This window comes from Staurois parvus, unplaced genomic scaffold (genome assembly GCF_062004578.1).
Source record: "Staurois parvus isolate SC_StPar_1 unplaced genomic scaffold, SC_StPar_1.0 ptg000394l, whole genome shotgun sequence".
Classification (NCBI taxonomy): Eukaryota; Metazoa; Chordata; class Amphibia; order Anura; family Ranidae; genus Staurois; species Staurois parvus.
The window spans coordinates 9,562,004-9,581,608 of NW_028318190.1; the positions used below are offsets into that span (position 1 = coordinate 9,562,004).

Below are 19,605 nucleotides of genomic sequence, written 5' to 3' on the forward strand. Positions count from 1 at the left end.
TACAGCCTACAATAAAAAACTATTTCCATGCGAAAAAATGGTACCGCTTTCAGCACAAAAAATCGGAAGGAATCATACCGCCAGGGAGGTTAAAGGAAATCCTGGAATTGGAGCAGATACACAAGAAAAAAATAACAATAGAAACAAGACAGAAGTTAAAGGAAAAAAAAGACGAATTAGAGAGATTGATGGAAGAGGAGAGGAGAAGAGTATATAATAAAGTATTAAGTGAAAGATATAGATGGGGTGATAGACCAGGAAAATACTTAATGAGAGCCCTGAATAAGAAGAACAGGAATTATATAGAAAAGATAAAAAGCCCTAAGGGGGAGATGGTCCACTCAACTAAAGAAATTATTAAAGTATTCACGGAGTATTATAGAAAGTTGTATAACATCAGCCACCAAGGATCACCAAAAGAAATTAGGGAAGGTATTAATGAAAAAAGGAGGACATATTTAAAAAATGCGGGATTGCCAAAGCTTAGTGAAACACAACTGAACTCCTTGGATGCAGAAATTTCTCAGGAAGAAATAGAAGCAGCATTAAGAAGTACAGGAGGAGGGAAAAGCCCAGGCCCGGATGGTTATAGGATGGTTACAGTTAAGTACTATAAAAAATGTAGTGAAGTACTGTTACCAAAGTTAATGAAATATATGAATGACTTGGGAGGTGGGATGGAGGGGAGGAGGGAATCCCTTCAGGCCCATGTAGTTCTCCTCCATAAGGAGGGAAAAGATCCCTCTCAGTGCTCTAGCTACAGACCAATTTCATTATTAAACACTGATACTAAGTTGTACGCAAAGGTCCTAGCAAACAGGCTGAAAGATCTAATGCCCGAATGGATTCATGGAGACCAGGTGGGCTTTGTTCAGGGGAGAGAGGGTAGAGATAATGGCTTGAGAACTCTGATGCTTATCCAGAAAAGTAGAAAAGGGAAAGCCCCGGTAGTGCTCTTGTTAATTGATGCTGAAAAGGCGTTTGATAGAGTGGACTGGGGCTTTATGATGGACAACTTGGAAGTGTTGGGGATTGGAGAGAGAATGCGTGAATGGATAGGTAAACTATATAAGGAGCCCACCGCAATTATCACGGTAAATGGGGAAAGGTCGGAATCCATTGGGATGTCCAATGGAACAAGGCAAGGATGCCCATTGTCCCCCTTGCTGTATGTATTGACATTGGAACCCCTGCTATCAATAATAAGGAATAGTGGAGCGGTAAAGGGAATCCAGATAGAAAATATAGAACATAAAGTAGCGGCCTTTGCGGACAACCTACTGTTTTATGTAGGCAACCCCCGAATAACACTACCAAATATAATGAAGATCCTGAAGGAATATGGTGAACTATCTAATCTAAAAATTAACCCAACAAAAACTGAGATTTTGAACATTAATATACCAAAGAGCGAAAAAGAAAAGCTACAAAAAGAATTCCCCTTTATTTGGAGAGAAAAAGATATAAAATACCTAGGAATAAAACTTGCTACCTCATATAAACAACTGTATAGATTAAATTATATTTCTCTGATAAATGAGATTAAGGACGAACTAAAAAGATTAGAAGGAGGAAATCCATCATGGTTAGGACGTATGAACCTAATTAAAATGGTAATTATACCTAAAATACTCTATAGATTTCAAATGATCCCGATCAAACTCCCAGAGGCGTTTTTTAAGATAATGAGAAAAATGTTAACAAGATATATATGGAGGAATAAAAAACCAAGAGTATCATATGAAACACTAAGTAGGACTAAAGAAAAAGGGGGGATGGGACTACCTGATGTCAAGAGATATTACAAAGCAGTAATGTTAGCAAGAATTTATGACTGGACTTTTAATCACAAGGGGAAAAGTTGGGTAAAAATGGAAAATGATCTGAGTGGAATTAATTTGAGTAGGATGATATGGGTTCCAGCACATTATAGAAGAATTAAAGAGGGCACAAGCACTTACACCTTAATTGTCTTAAGGATATGGGATAATTTACATAAACACATGAAATGGGAATTCAACTCTATATTAATGCCTCTTGCAAACACGGAGTTTTTCCCCCCAGGAAAAGATGAGATATCAGGGAGATGGTTTAAAAAGGAAGATATCCAATTGAGAGACATATTGGTAGAGGGGGAATTGAGAACATTTAAAGAATTAAAAGAGATGGGAGGAGATATGTTTACTAAAATAGATGAGTGGAAATATCATCAATTAAAATGTTTTATAGGAACTCTCCCAAAACCCTTGAGATTAAAAAAGGAGTGGAATATGTTTGAAAGGCTATTAGAAACACGTAGAGATGGGAAACACGGTGTTACAAAAATGTATAGAATACTTACAGAACTAGACACAGACACAAAGTTAATTTTCATAACAAATTGGGAAAGAGATATGGGGGTGGGGATAGATGAAGATCAACAGAATAAGATATTTAGATTAGTTCACGAGAGTGTTAGTATGAGAGACGTTGAGATTAACTATAAATGTTTGACACGATGGCATATTACACCGAGCACTGAGCACAGGATGAGGGGGGAGAATTCAAAAATGTGTTGGAGAGGATGTGGGGAAGAGGGCACGGTGTTTCACATATGGTGGCAATGTCCAAAAATTCAGGTTTTCTGGAAGACAATAGTCAAATTAATAGAAATAATAACTGGAAATGACATAGGATTAGACCCAACCATGTGTCTCCTACATAGTGTTGAGACAACAGTAAATAAATATAGAGAATCAGGTGTATGGTACTACTTAAGTGCAGCAAAAGGGTTGATCCCCAAGTTTTGGCGGAAGACAGAGGTACCAACGGAGGAGGATTGGATCAATAGGGTAAACCAGATTAGCAGAATGGAAAAATCTTATCATATGCAGGAAGACAGGATGAAAATATACTATTCACGATGGGAAAAATGGGAAAAATCGGGATTGAAAGAGAAATATAGAAAACTCTAAACTAGGAAGCTATTCGAAGTTACTGGGCCTAGAGAGACTGGAGATCTTGCAGAGGGGAGGGAGGGGGGGAAGGGGGGAAATGGTGGGTTGGGAGGGAAGGGAAATAAAAGAGGTAAATAGAAGGGACAGAGTAGAAATGTATTGATATTTATATGTATTGTGTCTCTTCTTATGGAAATTTTGTAATAATGTGAAAAATTAATAAATATTTAAATTAAAAAAAAAAAAAAAAAGGAATAAAAGTGCTAAAAAAATTTTAGAGGAACAGTGTAAAAAAAGTAATAACATATGTAAACGGTGTTCAAACCACACATGTGAAGTATCGCCACAAACGTCAGAGCAAGAGCAGTAATTCTGGCACTAGACCTTCTCTGTAACATTAAACTGGTAACCTGTAGAAATTTTTAAAGCATCACCTATGGAGATTTTTAAGTATCGTAGTTTAGTGCCATTCCACGAGCGTGCACAATTTTAAAGCATGATATGTTGGGTATCTATTTACTCAGCGTACACATCATCTATCATATTTTACAAAAAAATTGGGGTATATATTGTGTTTTTGTTCTTTATAATTTAGTAAAGTGTATTTTTTCCCCAAAAATGTATACATTTTTAAAAACTGATTTTTCGGTTTCGGCACCAGAATTTTCATTTCGGTGCATTTCTGGTTCACTCGGTAGTTGCTCTGAAATAGCCTATTCATTTTTAAATCAAACCATTAATTCTCGTTGGTTTACTGCTTGTAAGACCAGTAGCTGATATGCTTTCTATTCCCCCAGCCACTGGTCTTGGCACATCCCTCCTGTAGTTCTTTCTCCAGGAAGCAGTGATGTAATTCACCCCACTTTGCAGTGGTGGGCGGACCAAGACTCTCACACATTCGACATGTACAGGCCTAGTGTACCTGCCCACATTCACCTGTGGTTGATGGGGACTGTAGGTTCTCTTTACTGCAGAGAGGGAAAGAAAGGAGATATGATGTAATCCCTGTTGTTACACCTCCACCTTGGCAGAGCAGATAGTGTTATCTTTTGAATCACAGAGATGAGGTAATGAAAATTCAATAAGACTTTTTTTTTCCCTAAATGGTAAGGATTTTAAACATTTTTAGAGTTAATTCACCTTTTAACAAAAAATTATTCATGCACATTTTTTTGCAGATAAAAAATGTGAATGTATTATTTTTTGTTTCTGGAGACTAAAACAATGCCATGCAGGTCTCCCCCTAAACTGTCAGTATATCTGCTTACTTGTACATCCCGTGCGGGCAAGCAGATACTTACTGACAGGAAGGCTCAATGAACTACCACGGCGCTGTGGTAGTTCATTGACAACTGCAAAGGCTGTCGGAACTTGTAGTTTTCCCATTCATTGAATAGTATGAATGAGTGATGCTGCCGGATGCATGTTTTTAACATTGTGACAGCTATCGGGAAGATCCCCCAGTAGCTGTCACAAAGGGGATGGGGGGTGCGTGGGCCAGTTCCATTTTAACATGTTGCACGTTACACCCTGAATATGAATTTAACATGTAACATGTTACAAAAGGTGAACTTCTCCTTCAACTGTTTAGCGTTTTGTGTAGGGAGGTGTACTAATGGGTGTTTTTTTGCCTATCCCAGAATTCTTCCCATTTCTGTACTGTATTCTGATGGTGGGACTTCTCTGCTACCAGAATAAACTGATCGGAAACTGCAGCCAATTGGCTTCACGAGCAGTTGAACACAAATTTTCCAACAAAAATATTCTAGAGTTACTCACTAGGTTGACTCCTCTTGAATGGGACCAACCATAGATTGAGCCAGTCCCTGCTGAACAAGCCACATTTCATTTTATGTATGGCCAACTTTACATATGAACTAGTAAGAGTATGGAGAACACAGTGCTCAGCCTGTGGCCACTGTTGTTATTGTGCAAACTATAAGGGTGCTGGTAAGCTGACGTTCAGGAGTCAGATTAGTTTAGCAATGAACTATAATTCTGTATTTTCAATTAATTTACAGTAAAATTGTTTGCTAGACAAAATGTTCCATAATTGAGATGTGTGTGTTTGTGATTCTAATGATAACCTGATCAAAACAGACCTAAAACCTATGGCACAATTTGTAAGTACAAGTATTCCCTTAAAATGCAGGTAAACCCTATAAATTAACTTTTCTTATTTGCTCACTTTGGTTTGTTAAGAATACATTTGGAAGTGTTTTGTTTTATCTGTTTGATAAGTGCAAAAAAATAGCTGTTGACCCTGCCAGAAATTTTGTGAGCTTATAACTTTCTGCATTATTTGTGTTTTTAGGACAGCTTTAAAGGTGCATTATTATTATTATTATTATTATACAGTATTTATAAAGCACCAATGGTTCGCTCAGCGCTGTACATTACAATCTAGGAGGGAGGGGATGGTGGCACAGGAGGAGATAGCTGTGGGGGATGGAGTGGTAGGAAGAGTGGAGGAGGTCGGCAAGTTAGCAGGGGGTGGGATAGGCTTCCCTGAAGAGATGGGTTTTCAGGGTGCGCCTAGAGGAGAGTAGGTGATAATCTGATGGGTTGGGGCAGGGAGTTCCAGAGGATGGGTGACACCCTGGAGAAGTCCTGGAGGAGGGCATGGGAGGAGGAGACCAGGGAACTAGAGAGAAGGAGGTCTTGTGAGGAGCACAGTGTGCGTGCTGGGCGGTACTTGGATATTAGGTCAGTGATGTAGTACGGGGCAGTATGGTGGACAGCTTGTACGTCAGTGTTAGGATTTTGAATTTGAGCCGTTGCGCAATCGGAAGCCAGTGGAGGGATTGGCAGAGGGGGGTGGCGGAAATGGAGCGGTTGGAAAGGTGAATGAGTCTGGCAGCCGTATTCAGGATCGACTGAAGCGGGGATAGCCAGCAGCGAGGCAGGCCAGTGAGGAGGGAGTTGCAGTAGCCGAGTCGTAATATGATGAGGGAGTGGATGAGCTGTTTAGCGGTTTCTGGGGTTAGGAACGTGCGTATTTTGGCGATCTTGTAGAGGTGGAGTCTGCACGAGTTTGTTAAAGATTGGACTTGGGGCTGGAAGGATAGGTTGGAGTCCAGAATAACACCAAGTACTCTGGCCTGTGGGGCGGGCCTGATAGTGGCATTGTTGGATGTGACGGAGAAGTCAATGGGGGGTGGTGTCCGGGCTGGGGGGAAGACAAGAAACTCGGTTTTGGAGAGGTTCAGTTTAAGGAAGTGGAGCAACATCCAGTCTGATATGTCGCTCAGTAGGTGTGTAATTCGGGCGGAGACAGAGGGGGTGAGGTGGGGGGTTGAGAGATAGATTTGTGTGTCGTCGGCATAGAGGTGGTAGTTGAAGCCGTGAGAGTGTATGAGTTGGCCAAGGGAGGAGGTGTAGATGGAGTAGAGAAGGGGCTCGAGGACGGAGCCTTGAGGGACCCCAACAGAGAGGGGGAGTGAGGGGGAGGTGGTAGCATTATAGGTAACGCTGAAAGAGCGTTGTGACAGGTAGGATGAGAGCCAGGAGAGAGCAGAATCTCTGAGGCCGAGGGAGTGTAGTTTTTTGAAGAGGAGGGGGTGGTCAACTGTGTCGAAGGCCGCAGAGAGGTCAAGGAGTAGGAACACTGAATAGTGGCCATTAGCTTTGGCGGTTAGCAGGTCATTGGAGAGTTTGAGTAAGGCAGTTTCGGTGGAGTGTAGGGGACAGAAGCCAGACTGTAGGGGATCGAGGAGGTTGTTGTCGCTGAGGTGAGAGCTTAGGTGGGTGTAGACTAGGCGCTCAAGGAGTTTAGATGTAAATGGGAGCAGGGAGATGGGTCTGAGGTTGTTCGGGTCATTGGGGTCCAGGGAGGGCTTTTTAAGTATGGGGGTGATGTGTGCATGTTTCAGAGGGGGAGGGAGGTCGTAGGAGTTGTGAGGGGATAGGGTCGAGGGGGCAGGTGGTGAGGCGGGCATCAGAGAGGATCTTGGAGACTTCCTCGATGGTAGTAAGGTCAAAGGTGCGGAGTGTTGGGGGGGCTTCAGTATGAGGAATGTAGGGTGGGGTGGAAGTGGGTGTCAGAGCAGTGGTGGGGCCGTGGGAGAGGGGTGATGAGGGGGTAGCTGAGTGAGGGGGAACGGAGTTGGAGGGAGTTTGAGCAGCGACAAAGTCCCTGCGGGTTATGTCGAGGGAGAGGGGGGATGAGGGGGTAGCTGTATGAGAGGGGATGGGTTGAGAGGGCGTGTGAGTATATCAATACAGGTAGAGAGTTTTTAATGTTGTTGTTCAAACTTGGTGTTTACCCACGATAAGGTGTGGTGAGCTTAGCTAGATTTAGAGAAAATAGAAATCTGTGCATCTAGAATCCGATTAGAAACTTTAAATACATGTAAAAGTGGCTGAACTCACAGAAACATCTAAACATGGGAAAACGTGATCTTGAAAGCATAAAAGTTGTTTATACTTCACAGATAACCTACGTGTCTATACATGCTAAAAGCAGAAGTGCCAGTGTGAATGTAGCCTTTAAAGTGTCTATGATCTGTACAGTTTTTTTTTATTTTTTTACTTTCCCCCCACAGGCGTCTAAGGTTTGCGAGATTTGAAATCCTACAGTTGATATAAAAAGTCTACACACCCCTGTTTAAAATGTCTGTGATATAAAAAAAAATGAGACAAAGATAAATAATTTCAGAACTTTTTCCACCTTTAATGTAACCTATAAACTGTACAACCCATTTGAACAACAAACTGAAATTTCTTTGGTGGAGGGAAGTAAAAATAAAAAAAACTAAAATAATATGGTTGCGTAAATGTGCACACCCCTAAACTAATACTTTGTTGAGGCACCTTTTGATTTATGACAGAACTCAGTCTTTTTTTGGTATGAGTCTATCAGCATGGCACATCTTGAGTTCGCAATATTTGTCCACTCTTCCTTGCAAAAACACTCTAAATCTGTCAGATTGCAAGGGCATCTCCTGTGCACAGCCCTCTTCAGATCACCCCACAGATTTTCCATGGGATTCAGCTCTGGGCTCTGGCTGGGCTGTTTCAAAACTGTAATCTTCTTCTGGTGAAGCCATTCCTTTGTTGATTTGGATGTATGTTTTGGGTCATTGTCATGCTGAAAGATGAAGTTCCTTTTCATGTTCAGCTTCCTAGCAGAAGCCTGAAGGTTTTGTGCCAATATTGACGTGTATTTGGAACTGTTCATAATTCCCCCTACCTTGACTAAGGCTCCAGTTCCAGTCAAAGAAAAAGAGCCCCAAAGCATGATGTTGCCCCCACCATGCTTCACTGTGGGTATGGTGTTCTTTTGGTGATGTGCAGTGTTGTTTTTGCGCCAAACATATCTTTTGGAATTATGGCCAAAAAGTTCAACCTTGGTTTCATCAGACCAGGACACATTTTCCCACATGCTTTTGAGAGACTTCAGATGTGTTTTTGTAAAATATAGCCAGGTTCGGATGTTTTTTTTCATAAGAAAAGGCTTCCATCTTGCCACTCTACCCCATAGCCTAGACATATGAAGAATACTGGAGATCATGTATATATACATGATACGCGCTCCCGCGGTTTTCGTGGGGCGCACACACGCCCCCGCTGACCTGCACGTGATCAATCATCCGATTTAGGCCAGTGATGGTCGGCCTAAATTGGATGATTGATCCTTGCCCTATCAGGGATCTTCCTGTGCTTACACTTAAACAGGTACAGGAAATAATACAATCTTCTCTCTCTGGGCACATTCCATCCCAGAGAGAGAAGAATCAAGACAGAGTGAGCACACTTTTACAGTTAGCACACTTTAGGACACATTTAACCCCTTGATCGGGGATTCCGAGCATGTCAGATGAGAGCGAAAAGGGGAAGACTAACTGACACAGTCAGCCCCAGAATACAAACCTATAGACAGCAGTGGCACCCTGACAGATCGCTTAGACGATGGAGAAGAGGTCCCTGCTAAGATCAGGCGTACCCAACCCCGTTCCCAGGTTGCTGAGATGTTACAATCACATGATGACTCACATATGCAGCAGAGTGCCAGTACTAGTGCTGCTCTACCTTTTGGTGAACTGGCGAGCACCAGCGGCCTAGTACATCCTGGCCTTTCACATACCAGCACTGCAGTATTACTTGGTGATGTGGTGAGTCCCATAAGTGCAGTACAAGCTGATGCAGTGGCGAGCACAAGTAGTGTCTCACAGCCACCAAGAATTCACGCAGAGGCCCGTAGAGCCCCTAGTATGCTTCCGGATGTGCTTGCAAATCCCGATTGGAAGCCAACAAATTCTGCAGCACCTGTACTTCCCCATTCACTGCCCAACCCAGAATTCAGGTGGAAACAGCAAATTTAAATACCCCCTTGATTTTTTGGAGCTGTTCGTCATGAAAGATCTGTATTGATTGTGGATCAAAGCAATTTATATGCACAACAGTTTATTGCCGCCAACCCAAATTCAAACCTTGCCAGACCATTCGCATGGAAACCCATTACGGTTTCTGAATTTAAAGTTTATTTGGGCCTAACCCTCAACATGGGCATTGCTAAAAAAAAATTAATTGCGGTTGTATTGGTCCACAGACCTGATTCATCATATGCCTATGTTCTCTGCTGCCATGGCCAGGCATAGATATGAGAGCATAATGCGTTTTATGCATTTCAACGACAACACACTCTGTCATCCTTGGGGTGACCCTGAATTTGAGCGGCTCCAGAAAATGCGGCCCCTCGTAAATCACCTAAACCAAAAATTTGCAGATGTCTATACTCTCCAGCAAAACATCTGCGTTGATGAGCCCCTCATTAATTTTTCTGGCCGCCTTGTATTCATACAATTTCTCTCCAGCAAGCTTGCCAGATATGGGGTCAAGAAAAAATTTTAAAGACCAAAAATAGTTATAGTTTTTGTTGTTGTTACTGTTCTACTGTTACGATTTTTACTGTTTTATTGTTAACCATTGCTGTTTTCTTTGTAGGAATGCCATTCAGCTGCAGCTCCGACCTGTTTGTTCTGACAGCAACAGGATCTTGCTCTCAGAATATGCATAAGTCAGTGTGGGCAGTGTTGTTGGATGATATTTTTCATTCGCAGTTAAAAAAGACCATATATGCCGTATCATGGTGGCCAGTGGGTGGATGGCCCCTATGCTTCAGCATATATATTTTTTTGGCACATTTCATGGTGTGCCCACCATTAGAAGTGGGTGGATGCAGGGCAGTATATTCTAATGGTGGGCATACCACACACTTTTTTTCTGGCAGAGATTTCTTCTCTTTTTTTCATTCAGCCCACAGGCTGCATAAAAAAAAGAACATAGCATATACACCCAACAAGGACCAGCAATGTACTGGTACATCACTGGACTTTGAGTGGTTATACCAGGATGATGCCTGCAGCTGCAGGCATCATCCTGGTATCGTTTTTTGCAGCCGGCAATCAGCTTTCATGTAAAAGTAATCCTAGTGGCTAATTAGCTTCAGGATTGCTTTTGCAAGCAGCGGGAGTAGATGCCCCCCCCCCCCCGCTGCCTTCCACGGCCTTCTCGGGTAGTCCCATGCCATCAGGGGAACCTGAGAATTGGAAGCTACGAGCATTTCATCACTTCAGTTTCGCAGGATATAAACAGCGCCATTTGTAAATTGAGAAAGCATCTGATCACACCGATCTTGGTGAGATTAGATAATGTAAGGGCATTGAAGTTATAGGGGATATTTGCATTCCCTGTGATAGCATTAAAAGTGATCAAAAAGAAAAAAAAATTAAAGGGACAGTGAAAAAAAAATTACCCCCCCCCCCCATGCGTGCACACTCCTGCATGCGCGAGCGTTGACCCCGTGCCAGTATGTAAACAGCAGATACACCAAGCACATTTGAGTTTTTTGGATATTTTTTATGACGGAAATGAGAAAATAACATTTTCAAACTGTTTGGTCTTTTTTTGTTTATAGCGTGAAAAATAAAAACCGCACAGGTGATCAAAGAAAGCTCTACTTGTGTGAAAAAGGGAACATAAATTTCATTTGTGTACAGTATTGCATGACTGCGCAATTGTCTGTTAAACTAGTGCAGCGCTGTATAGCAAAAAATGGTGTAAATTGCAGTATCTAGAACAGTTTGTAGACGCCATGACTTTCACACAAAGCAATCCATATACACTTATTGGGATTTTTTTTACCAAAGACATGTAGCAGAATACATCTTGACCGAAATTTATGACTAACTTTGAGTTTACTATATATTTTTTTATAACCGAAAGTAAAAAATATTGTTTTTTTTTTTTTAAATTTTCGGTCTTTTTTTTGTTTATAGCGCAAAAAATAAAAAGAGCACAGGTCATCAAATACCACCAAAAGAAAGCTCTATTTGTGTGAAATAAAGGACAGAAATTTCATTTACGTACAGCATTGCATGACCGCGTAATTACCAGAAGAAATAGTGCAGCGCCAAATAGCAAATAAAGGCCTGGTCAAAAAGTGGTGTAAATCCTCAGGAGCACAAGTGGTTAATGTTGCTGTAGGCCTCTTGGCAGTCTCTTAGACAAGTTTTCTTCTCGTCTTTTCATCAATTTTGGAGGGACGTCCAGTTCTTGGTAACGTCACTGTTGCGCCATACTTTCTCTACTTGATTCGGACTGTCTTCACTGTGTTCCAGTCTCCTGACTGATACCTTTTTAACAATGAGATCCCTCTGATGCTTTGGAAGCTCTGTGCGGACCATGGCTTTTGCTGTAGGATGCGACTAAGAAAATGTTAGGAAAGACCTACTAGAACAGCTAAATTTTATTTGGGGTTGTTCAGAGGCACTTTAAATGTTGGCAGGTGTGTACTGACTCCTATTTAACATGAATTTGAACGTGATTGCTTGGTTCTGAACACAACTACATCCCCAGTTATAAGAGGGTTTTCACACTTATGCAACCACATTATTTTAGTTTTTTTTGTCTACTTCCCCCCCGAAAAAATTTCAGTTTGTTTTTTCAATTGAATTGTACAGTTTATAGATCACATTAAAGGTTGAAAAAGTTTTGAAATGATTTATGTTGTCATTTTTTTACACCACAGAAACCTCACATTTTAACAGGGGTGTGTAGACTTTATATACACTGTATATGAGATAGGTCTGTTATTATGACTAGCCTACTTTTTTGTACTAATGCTAGACAACAGTGATACAGTGTTCTGTAACTACTTGAGCTCTCGAAGGTTTTACCCCGTTGACCAAGCCATTTTCTTGCTATTCGGCACTTCATTACTTTAACTGGTAATTGCATGGTCATGCAAAGTTGTACACAAACGAAATTTATATAATGTTTTTCCACAAATAGAGTTTCTTTGGCAGTCTTTGATCACCACTTGGGGTTTTTTATTTTTTAATATATACATGAAAATAGACCAGAAATGTAAAAAAAATATGTATTTTTTTTTACTTTCTGCTATAAAACATATCCAATAAAAATTAAAAAAAAAATCAAATTTCTTCATAAATTTAGGCCAAAATGTATTCTTCTACATGTCTTTATTAAAAAAAAAAGTCCCAATAAGTGTGGAATTTCTATTTATTTGTTTATTTTTTTATACTACTAATAGTGGTGAGCAGCAGCTGATAGTGGGACTGTGTTAGTGCGGTGGGCAATCTGACACTAACACTGGGGGGAACTGACTAACTGCCACTGACATCACCAATGAAATACTATACTCTGTCACTGTATTAATGACATTGGCTGGGAAGGGGTAATGTGTGTGTATTGTGTGCTGATTTTTACTAAATATCTCTCTGTTTCTTTTCCCTGCTTTGCAGGGAAAAGAGAAAGAGATTGTTCCCTCTATACAGAGCCCTGTGGTGATTGTCAACACAGGGCTCTGGGCTGTGATTGGACACAGATGATCAGCAGGTCCCAGCCATGAATCATTGGCCAGGACCTGCTGACTAACTTCCGCTGCATACAACACAGCGGGAGTTGGCGGCTGAGAGAAGTCACAAGACTGCTGTAACTGCTGATGAGAAAAGGTATTTAGCAGTTTATATTCACTAAAATAATTGCATTACCATGTTGTGTGTACTGTGGGAGATCAGATATAGTGAATGCAGGGGCCTGTGTTTAGTAACACTTTAACCAGTTTCAGTCCCGCCTGTAGTGAAATGATGGCTAGACAGGCCTTTCTTTGATATGGGTGGAGGTCATATGACCTTCTGGCAATCACAACAGGTCACATGACAATTGCTTTCTTTCATGCCATCCATTGTATACAATTGTGCTGCTAGCTGAGATAGGTCACAGTGATCATATGGTACAGACTGGGACAATCATAGCCCATCTGTGTCATCTAATTAGCTGTAGCCAATCACAACAAAACAAACTGAATGAATCCAGTAAAATGCTTGTTTACAGCAATGACATTCATTTCTATAAGCAATCATAATGTGTAAAAAAAAAAAAAAAAAAACTACTGATCACTTCCCCAGAGTAGTACAATGTTACTATGGCAACAATATATTACTCTGGTCACAATATGTTAGAAAAAAAAATCATTAAAAAAATTAATAAAATATTTTAAAAAATTATAAAAAAAAAAAATTTGCTTTTTTTCATACTGTCACCAATCAGTGTCCCTGATCACCAGCACACCAATTATATGATGACACTGTACTGCATTGGTAACAAAAAATATATATTGTGAAAATCTTTGGTTTTTTTTTTTTTTTATTTCATAATTTTCCACAAAATATGACAAAAAATTACAACATCAAAAAACTCACCATGCCTCTTACAAAATACCTCAGACTATCTACTTTCCAAAAAGGGGTAATTTGGGGGATGTTTGTTTGGGGTGCACCGAAATTTCGGTGGCTGAAACGTTTCGGCCGGAAACACCCCTATATGGCCAATATGAAAATAAGCACTGATACAGGTGCCGAAAATAACCCCGCCACCAGCCGTCGTTTGGTAGTTCTCAGACTTACCTGAGAAACCACTGAACGATCCCGGCGCTGGGCATAGAGATAAGTGAAGGAAAGATGGCCCTTGGAGGACTGGAGCGATGGCACTTCCAGTGCCTTGTAAACAAGGCCATTTTTTTTTTTAAAAAAAGCACTAGATCAATGCTTTTTTTTATCTAATGCTTTACATTGTAAAGGAGAGATGTGGAGTCGTATTCACCCCATATCTCTTCATAAAGAGGACCTGTCACTAATTATTTCTATCACAAGGTATGCATGCATTTCTTGTGATGGGAACAAAAGTGGTTAAATTTTTTTTTTTTAAAGGGACATTGTAAAAACATAAAAAAAATCCCCATCCCCCCGTGAATGGTGAACACATACATAGGCCACGCCCACACATGTAAACGGTGTTCAAACCATGTGAGGTATCGCCACGAATGTCAGAGCAAGAGCAATAATTCTAGTACTAGACCTCTTCTGTAACTTTACACTGGTAACCTGTAGAAAGTTTTGAAGCGTCAGTCATGGAGATTTTTAAGTACCATAGTTTGACGCCATTCCACAAGCCTGCGCAATTTTAAAGCATGGCATGTTGGGTATCTATTTACTCGGCGTAACATCATCTTTCATATTTTACAAAAGCATTGGGGTATATATTGTTTTGTTTTTTTCATTATATCATTAAAGTGTTTTTTTTCAATATATACATTTTTAAAACTGGTTTCGGTTTCAGCCTCAGAATTTTAATTTCAGTGCACCACTAATATTTGTACTGTCCTGACATTTTTGGGCTTTAAGAAATTAGACCATCAGTACAGCAGAATTGATCGATTTTTAAGATATATACCATAGTTTGTGAACTCTATAACTTTCCTACAGACTAAATAATATACACTGATTTGGGTTATTTTTCCCCAAAGAAATGTACCAGAATACATTTTGACCTAAATTTATGAAGAAAATTTATTTGCAAAATTTTATAACAAAACAAAGAAAAACGCATTTTGTTTCACAATTTTTGGTCTTTTTTGTTTATTTGGCAAAAAATTAAAAACCCAGTGGTGATCAAATACCACCAAAACAAAGCTCTATTTGTGTGAACAAAATGCTAAAAATGTATTTTGGGTACAGTGTTGCAAGACTGCACAATTGTCATTCAAAGTGTGACATTGCTGAAATCTGAAAATTGGCGAAAAGTGCGCTATATTAAAGTGGTTAAGGTAACCTCTGCTTGTACACTGTATGCGTATTGTAATATGCCAAATGAGTTATCCAGGTTTGTGACAAGTTGACTTTAAGGGGTTGCTTTACTAAAAATTAATAGTGCAAAATCTGGTGCAGCTGTGCATGGTAGCCAATTAGCTTCTAAGTTCAGCTTGTTCAATTAAAGTGTTCTTAAACCCACAACAATAAAATCAGTCTGTGTATACAGTAAAGCATGCTTGTTATACTCACTGTGGAACCTAAGGGGTAATCCTCTGCATTGTGTAAAAAGGCTGATTGGTCCTTTCTTCTCTGCCACTCATCTTGTTGAAATGACCATCTGATACAGACAATCCATAGTCACATGCACATGCTCAGTTTGGTGTGCATTGCTAGAGAGGTTTTTGGTTTTTTTTTCTTGGGAGAGTGCATGTGATCAGCACAGGGCCAATCAGCACTGTCCAGACAGAGGTGAAGGGTTTCACATCCTCCTAGAGCAGAAAGAAAACTCCTCCTACAAACTTTAACTAGTGCTCTGTTGAAGTCATAAGACTGCTCTAACTGCTGATGAGAAAAGGTATTTAGCAGTTTATATTTACTAAAATAATTGCACTTCCATGTTCTGTGTACTGTGGGAGACCAGCTATAGTGAATGCAGGGGTCTCGGTTTAGTATCACTTTAAGCTTTGGCAATAAAACCTTTCCATGCAGAGAGGCACTCTCCCAGGTTTTTATTTTACTTTCAATAGATTTTTATTGAAGTTTCGACAGAACAAAACATATAATTATCATTAGTATCAAAATAGACTAGTAAAAGAGAATGGATGATAATGAATACATAGGAATCCACATATTCTGATAGTTTCTAACTTTAACAGAGAAGCTCCCGTACTGGAGACCGCTGGACCAGAAATAACTCCGAACCTCAGTGAGAATCCTTGGGGGAACAGGCACCTCAACTCCGGATACAAGGGAAAGAAAAGAAGCGGAATGAGAAAAGGATATGAAGAACATAAAGAAATACAACCAGACAATGTAAGGCAAGTGGGGAAGACCACTGACTGTACCCTGAAAAATCATGGTCCATCTAACAATGGACCACTTCCTGAGCCACAGTGTCACACAAGAAATTCTGAAGGAGCCCTCTGCACACTAGTATATACCCTTTCCAGCAAACTTTGGAATAAAAAATAGGAATATTTAGTTCACACATATTGCAATACATGTTTAAGCTGGCCAACTGCGTCAAAGTAATCCCTCTATGGCCAGTCCTACTCTGCTCTGCCTATGCAAATGCTACTGTGGACACATTGCCAATATAGGGGAAAAGACAAAGTGGGGGAGAGCACTCCCCCCAATTTGTCTTTTCCCCAATATTGGCAATGTACTAGTTATAGGGATTTGATCACAGGTATGTGCTCAAATGTACTAGCAATGTACTAGCTGTTGGGATCTTAGCACAGGTATGTCTTGTCTGTTGGACAGTGTCACACAAGGCACAATGAATCAGGTGGGGCAGCCTGCCACCCCAGACCAGCCTATCAGCCACCATAGAAGCCACAACTATTACTAAATAACGCTCCATTCAGAAAACTGAAGAGGACTGGCCAGCCTTACCACCTCCGGAGACCCCCACCGCCACCTTAGCAGGCTGGCCCCAGGAGGAGCGCCCCCTTAATCCTCCGGACCCCAGAAACCCACAAAGAAACCTAGGGCCCCCCGGGCCCAGGAGACAAACCTCAGCAGAACAAAAACTGGGAAACCCAATCAATATGATTGATCTATAACTTGCAGTTAACAGAAGAAGGTTTATAATTGTCAACATGAGTCCCACAGAAGTCCTCTGATATCAAAAATATCCCATTCCAACACATGGATAAAGTGGAAAATACGTTGAGTTGCTTGCAGGGCATCACGGGTGAAGGGGAGTCCCTGGTTCTTCTAGACTCGGATCCTTGCCACAAAGGTGAAATCAGACGTGGTGGCAAACTGCGTTTTAGAGGAACCGGAACCACTGCGATATAGAGAAGAAGAAGAGGGATCCTGAGTGATGATTCCCAGCTGCAGTAGGAGACATTTCCCCTCCTGGAAGGATGAGAAGCTATAAGCCTTGTTCTGGAAAGAGAAGGCAAGATGGAAAGGGAAGGACCAGCGGTATTTGATTTCTTTCTGAGTAAGGGCCAGCAGCAAGGGTATGAGGGCCCACCTTCACTGAATGGTCTAATTAAAAGAAAGAAATGCTTGAAATATATCACTCTGTGTGTAATGAATCTATACAGTATATGAGTTTCGCTTTTTGAATTGAATTACTGGAAAAAATTAACTTTTTGATGATATTGTAATTTATTAAGATGCACCTGTAGTACAAAATATCACTTGGAAGTACAAGAATATTGAACGTCTTATTGTTTTTGCCAAGTTTACTTTTTTTTTCTTTAATTTTAAATGGGATAAAACACGAGTGATATAGATTATAGACCTTCATAATCTATTGTATTCCTCTAGTATTTTACAATATGTTACAGTATTTTTGGGTTAAACCATTTTTGTTATTTTTTTAAAATTAGACTTTATTGTCCAGTATTTATACGTAAGATTGTTATTGATCTCTTTTAATTACATTATAATTATTTGTTTTATAATGGGGATCATGGGGTATGCAAGTATCCAAAAATGATTGACGGTTGGGGCCACATAAGATATCAAACATTTAATCTCTTTTCATAATATAGGAAATATTATTTCATATTTTCATTTTGTGACATTTTGATCAGCTATGCTGTTTTATGTATATACATTGAAAACATGATACTTTATATGCATATCTTGATGTCATTCTAGCTACACACACCGTCATTAATGCCGAGCACATTGTCATTACCTGAGAGTCCCCTTACAACAAGGCCATCTGCCAGTGTCAATACCACTAGTTCACTGCCATCTGAAGCATTGCAAGACACTGGTGAAGAAAATCCAGACACAGTCACATCAGCACCATTCTTAATACCAAGCAATACAAGTTCACATCCAACTCCAGTTCCTACAACTACCAGAACTACAACACCAGGTAAATTTTATTTTTGCATATACTGTATACAGTTTGTCGATTTTTTTTTTTTTTTTTTTTTTTTTTTTTTTTTTTTTGAGTGCTTCCTTGATAGTGGTTTTGGTTAACTTTGACATCTTCAGTGTAAATGTTGTTTCTAAATGCTATTTCCTGAAATAGACTTTTGTGTCTTCTGCTTTTTTAATCAAAATTCTTCAAAGAAATGTGGATGCAAAAGTCCCAACACAACATAGTTAGAATATCTGCCAGATTTTGTGACACTGGGACAAAAGCATTAACAGACATCAATGGGGCAGGAAGACTTAGACACCAATAAACCTGACAGGGACCCTATTCCTTTCCTTTCTGAAGAAAGAAAAGGGTTAAGCTGGCCATACATAGAAAATCGTTTGAAAAAATGTTAGCTTTCTTTATAAAGATCTGTCGAAAGCCTGTGTGGTAACGCCAGCATTGTATTGAATTGTTTTCCACATTTGTCGACATATTATTGATTATTAACAACATAAATTGTAAATTTTTTGTTGATCGATCACAGGATTCCAGGATAACATTTTCGTACGTACATACACTGTACGTTTTTTCAAATTCAGTCGATTCCACTACTAATGTTTAGAAAATAATTTGATTACACAACAAAATTCCGTCATGATGGGTCGTTCTTTCCGCAAAAACTTTGTACCGGTATTTCAAGAATTGAAATAGGCCTGCTAACATTTCTAAAGTTGAACGATCTAGCTTATTGAACCTTTTTTCAAACTATGTTCTATCCATGTATGGCCAGCTTTTGTTGCAAAAGGAGCAGCAGCAAGGGTATTTTTTTCCTATTGCTCTTTAAATAATGTTTTCCTCACTGCCTGTCCTTGTGGCAACACTTCACATCTCACTGCTATTTTGCATCTGTAAAGCTGGCCATAGACTGTAAGATTTTTCTAGTTCAGCTTTGAATGAGAGAAATCATTTGATTGCCCCATCCACACTAAACAGCATGCATTGATAAATCTCTCCTGACACCTATTGTATTGCAGTGGCTGCATCTCTGTGGATGCAGCCATTGTTTGGCTGACAATTCTATGCCCAGCAACTTCAACTTTAAGCAGTCTGCATGCCTAGGTGCTTAATTTTATACACCTTTGGCCATGGAGGTGATTGGAACACCTGAATTCAATGATTTGGAGGGTTGTCCCAATACTTTTGGCAGTATAGTGTATATATCAATTGGATGACATGTGAACCTGCAGCCTTTTCAACCATGTGCGGGCCGGTCATTGCGTATTTCAAAAAGAGTCCGGTATGATTTTGAGCCTGGTTCAGGTGCAATTTCCATTGTTATACACTTTGCACTGGAATAGCTGAACAAAGTCGCATTGGAGGGGGCTGAAATCAAACTGTCAAAACCGGCCCACACAAATGTGAATCCGGGCTAAGTATTTCTGAAATCCAGTTGCATGTTAACCTCATTGATGTATTCAATTCAGAAGATGTAAAACTA

At 40.1% G+C, this 19,605-nt stretch overlaps 1 protein-coding gene across 1 annotated transcript in view; it reads left to right on the forward strand.

The window, feature by feature from the left end:
* KIAA0319L (KIAA0319 like) overlaps positions 1-19,605 on the forward strand; it is a 154,321-nt gene that overhangs the window by 62,258 nt on the left and 72,458 nt on the right. The window contains exon 5 of the mRNA XM_089686330.1: positions 17,891-18,116. Within this exon, the coding sequence (XP_089542456.1) occupies positions 17,891-18,116 (226 nt within the window). The remainder of the gene's footprint in view (positions 1-17,890; positions 18,117-19,605) is intronic.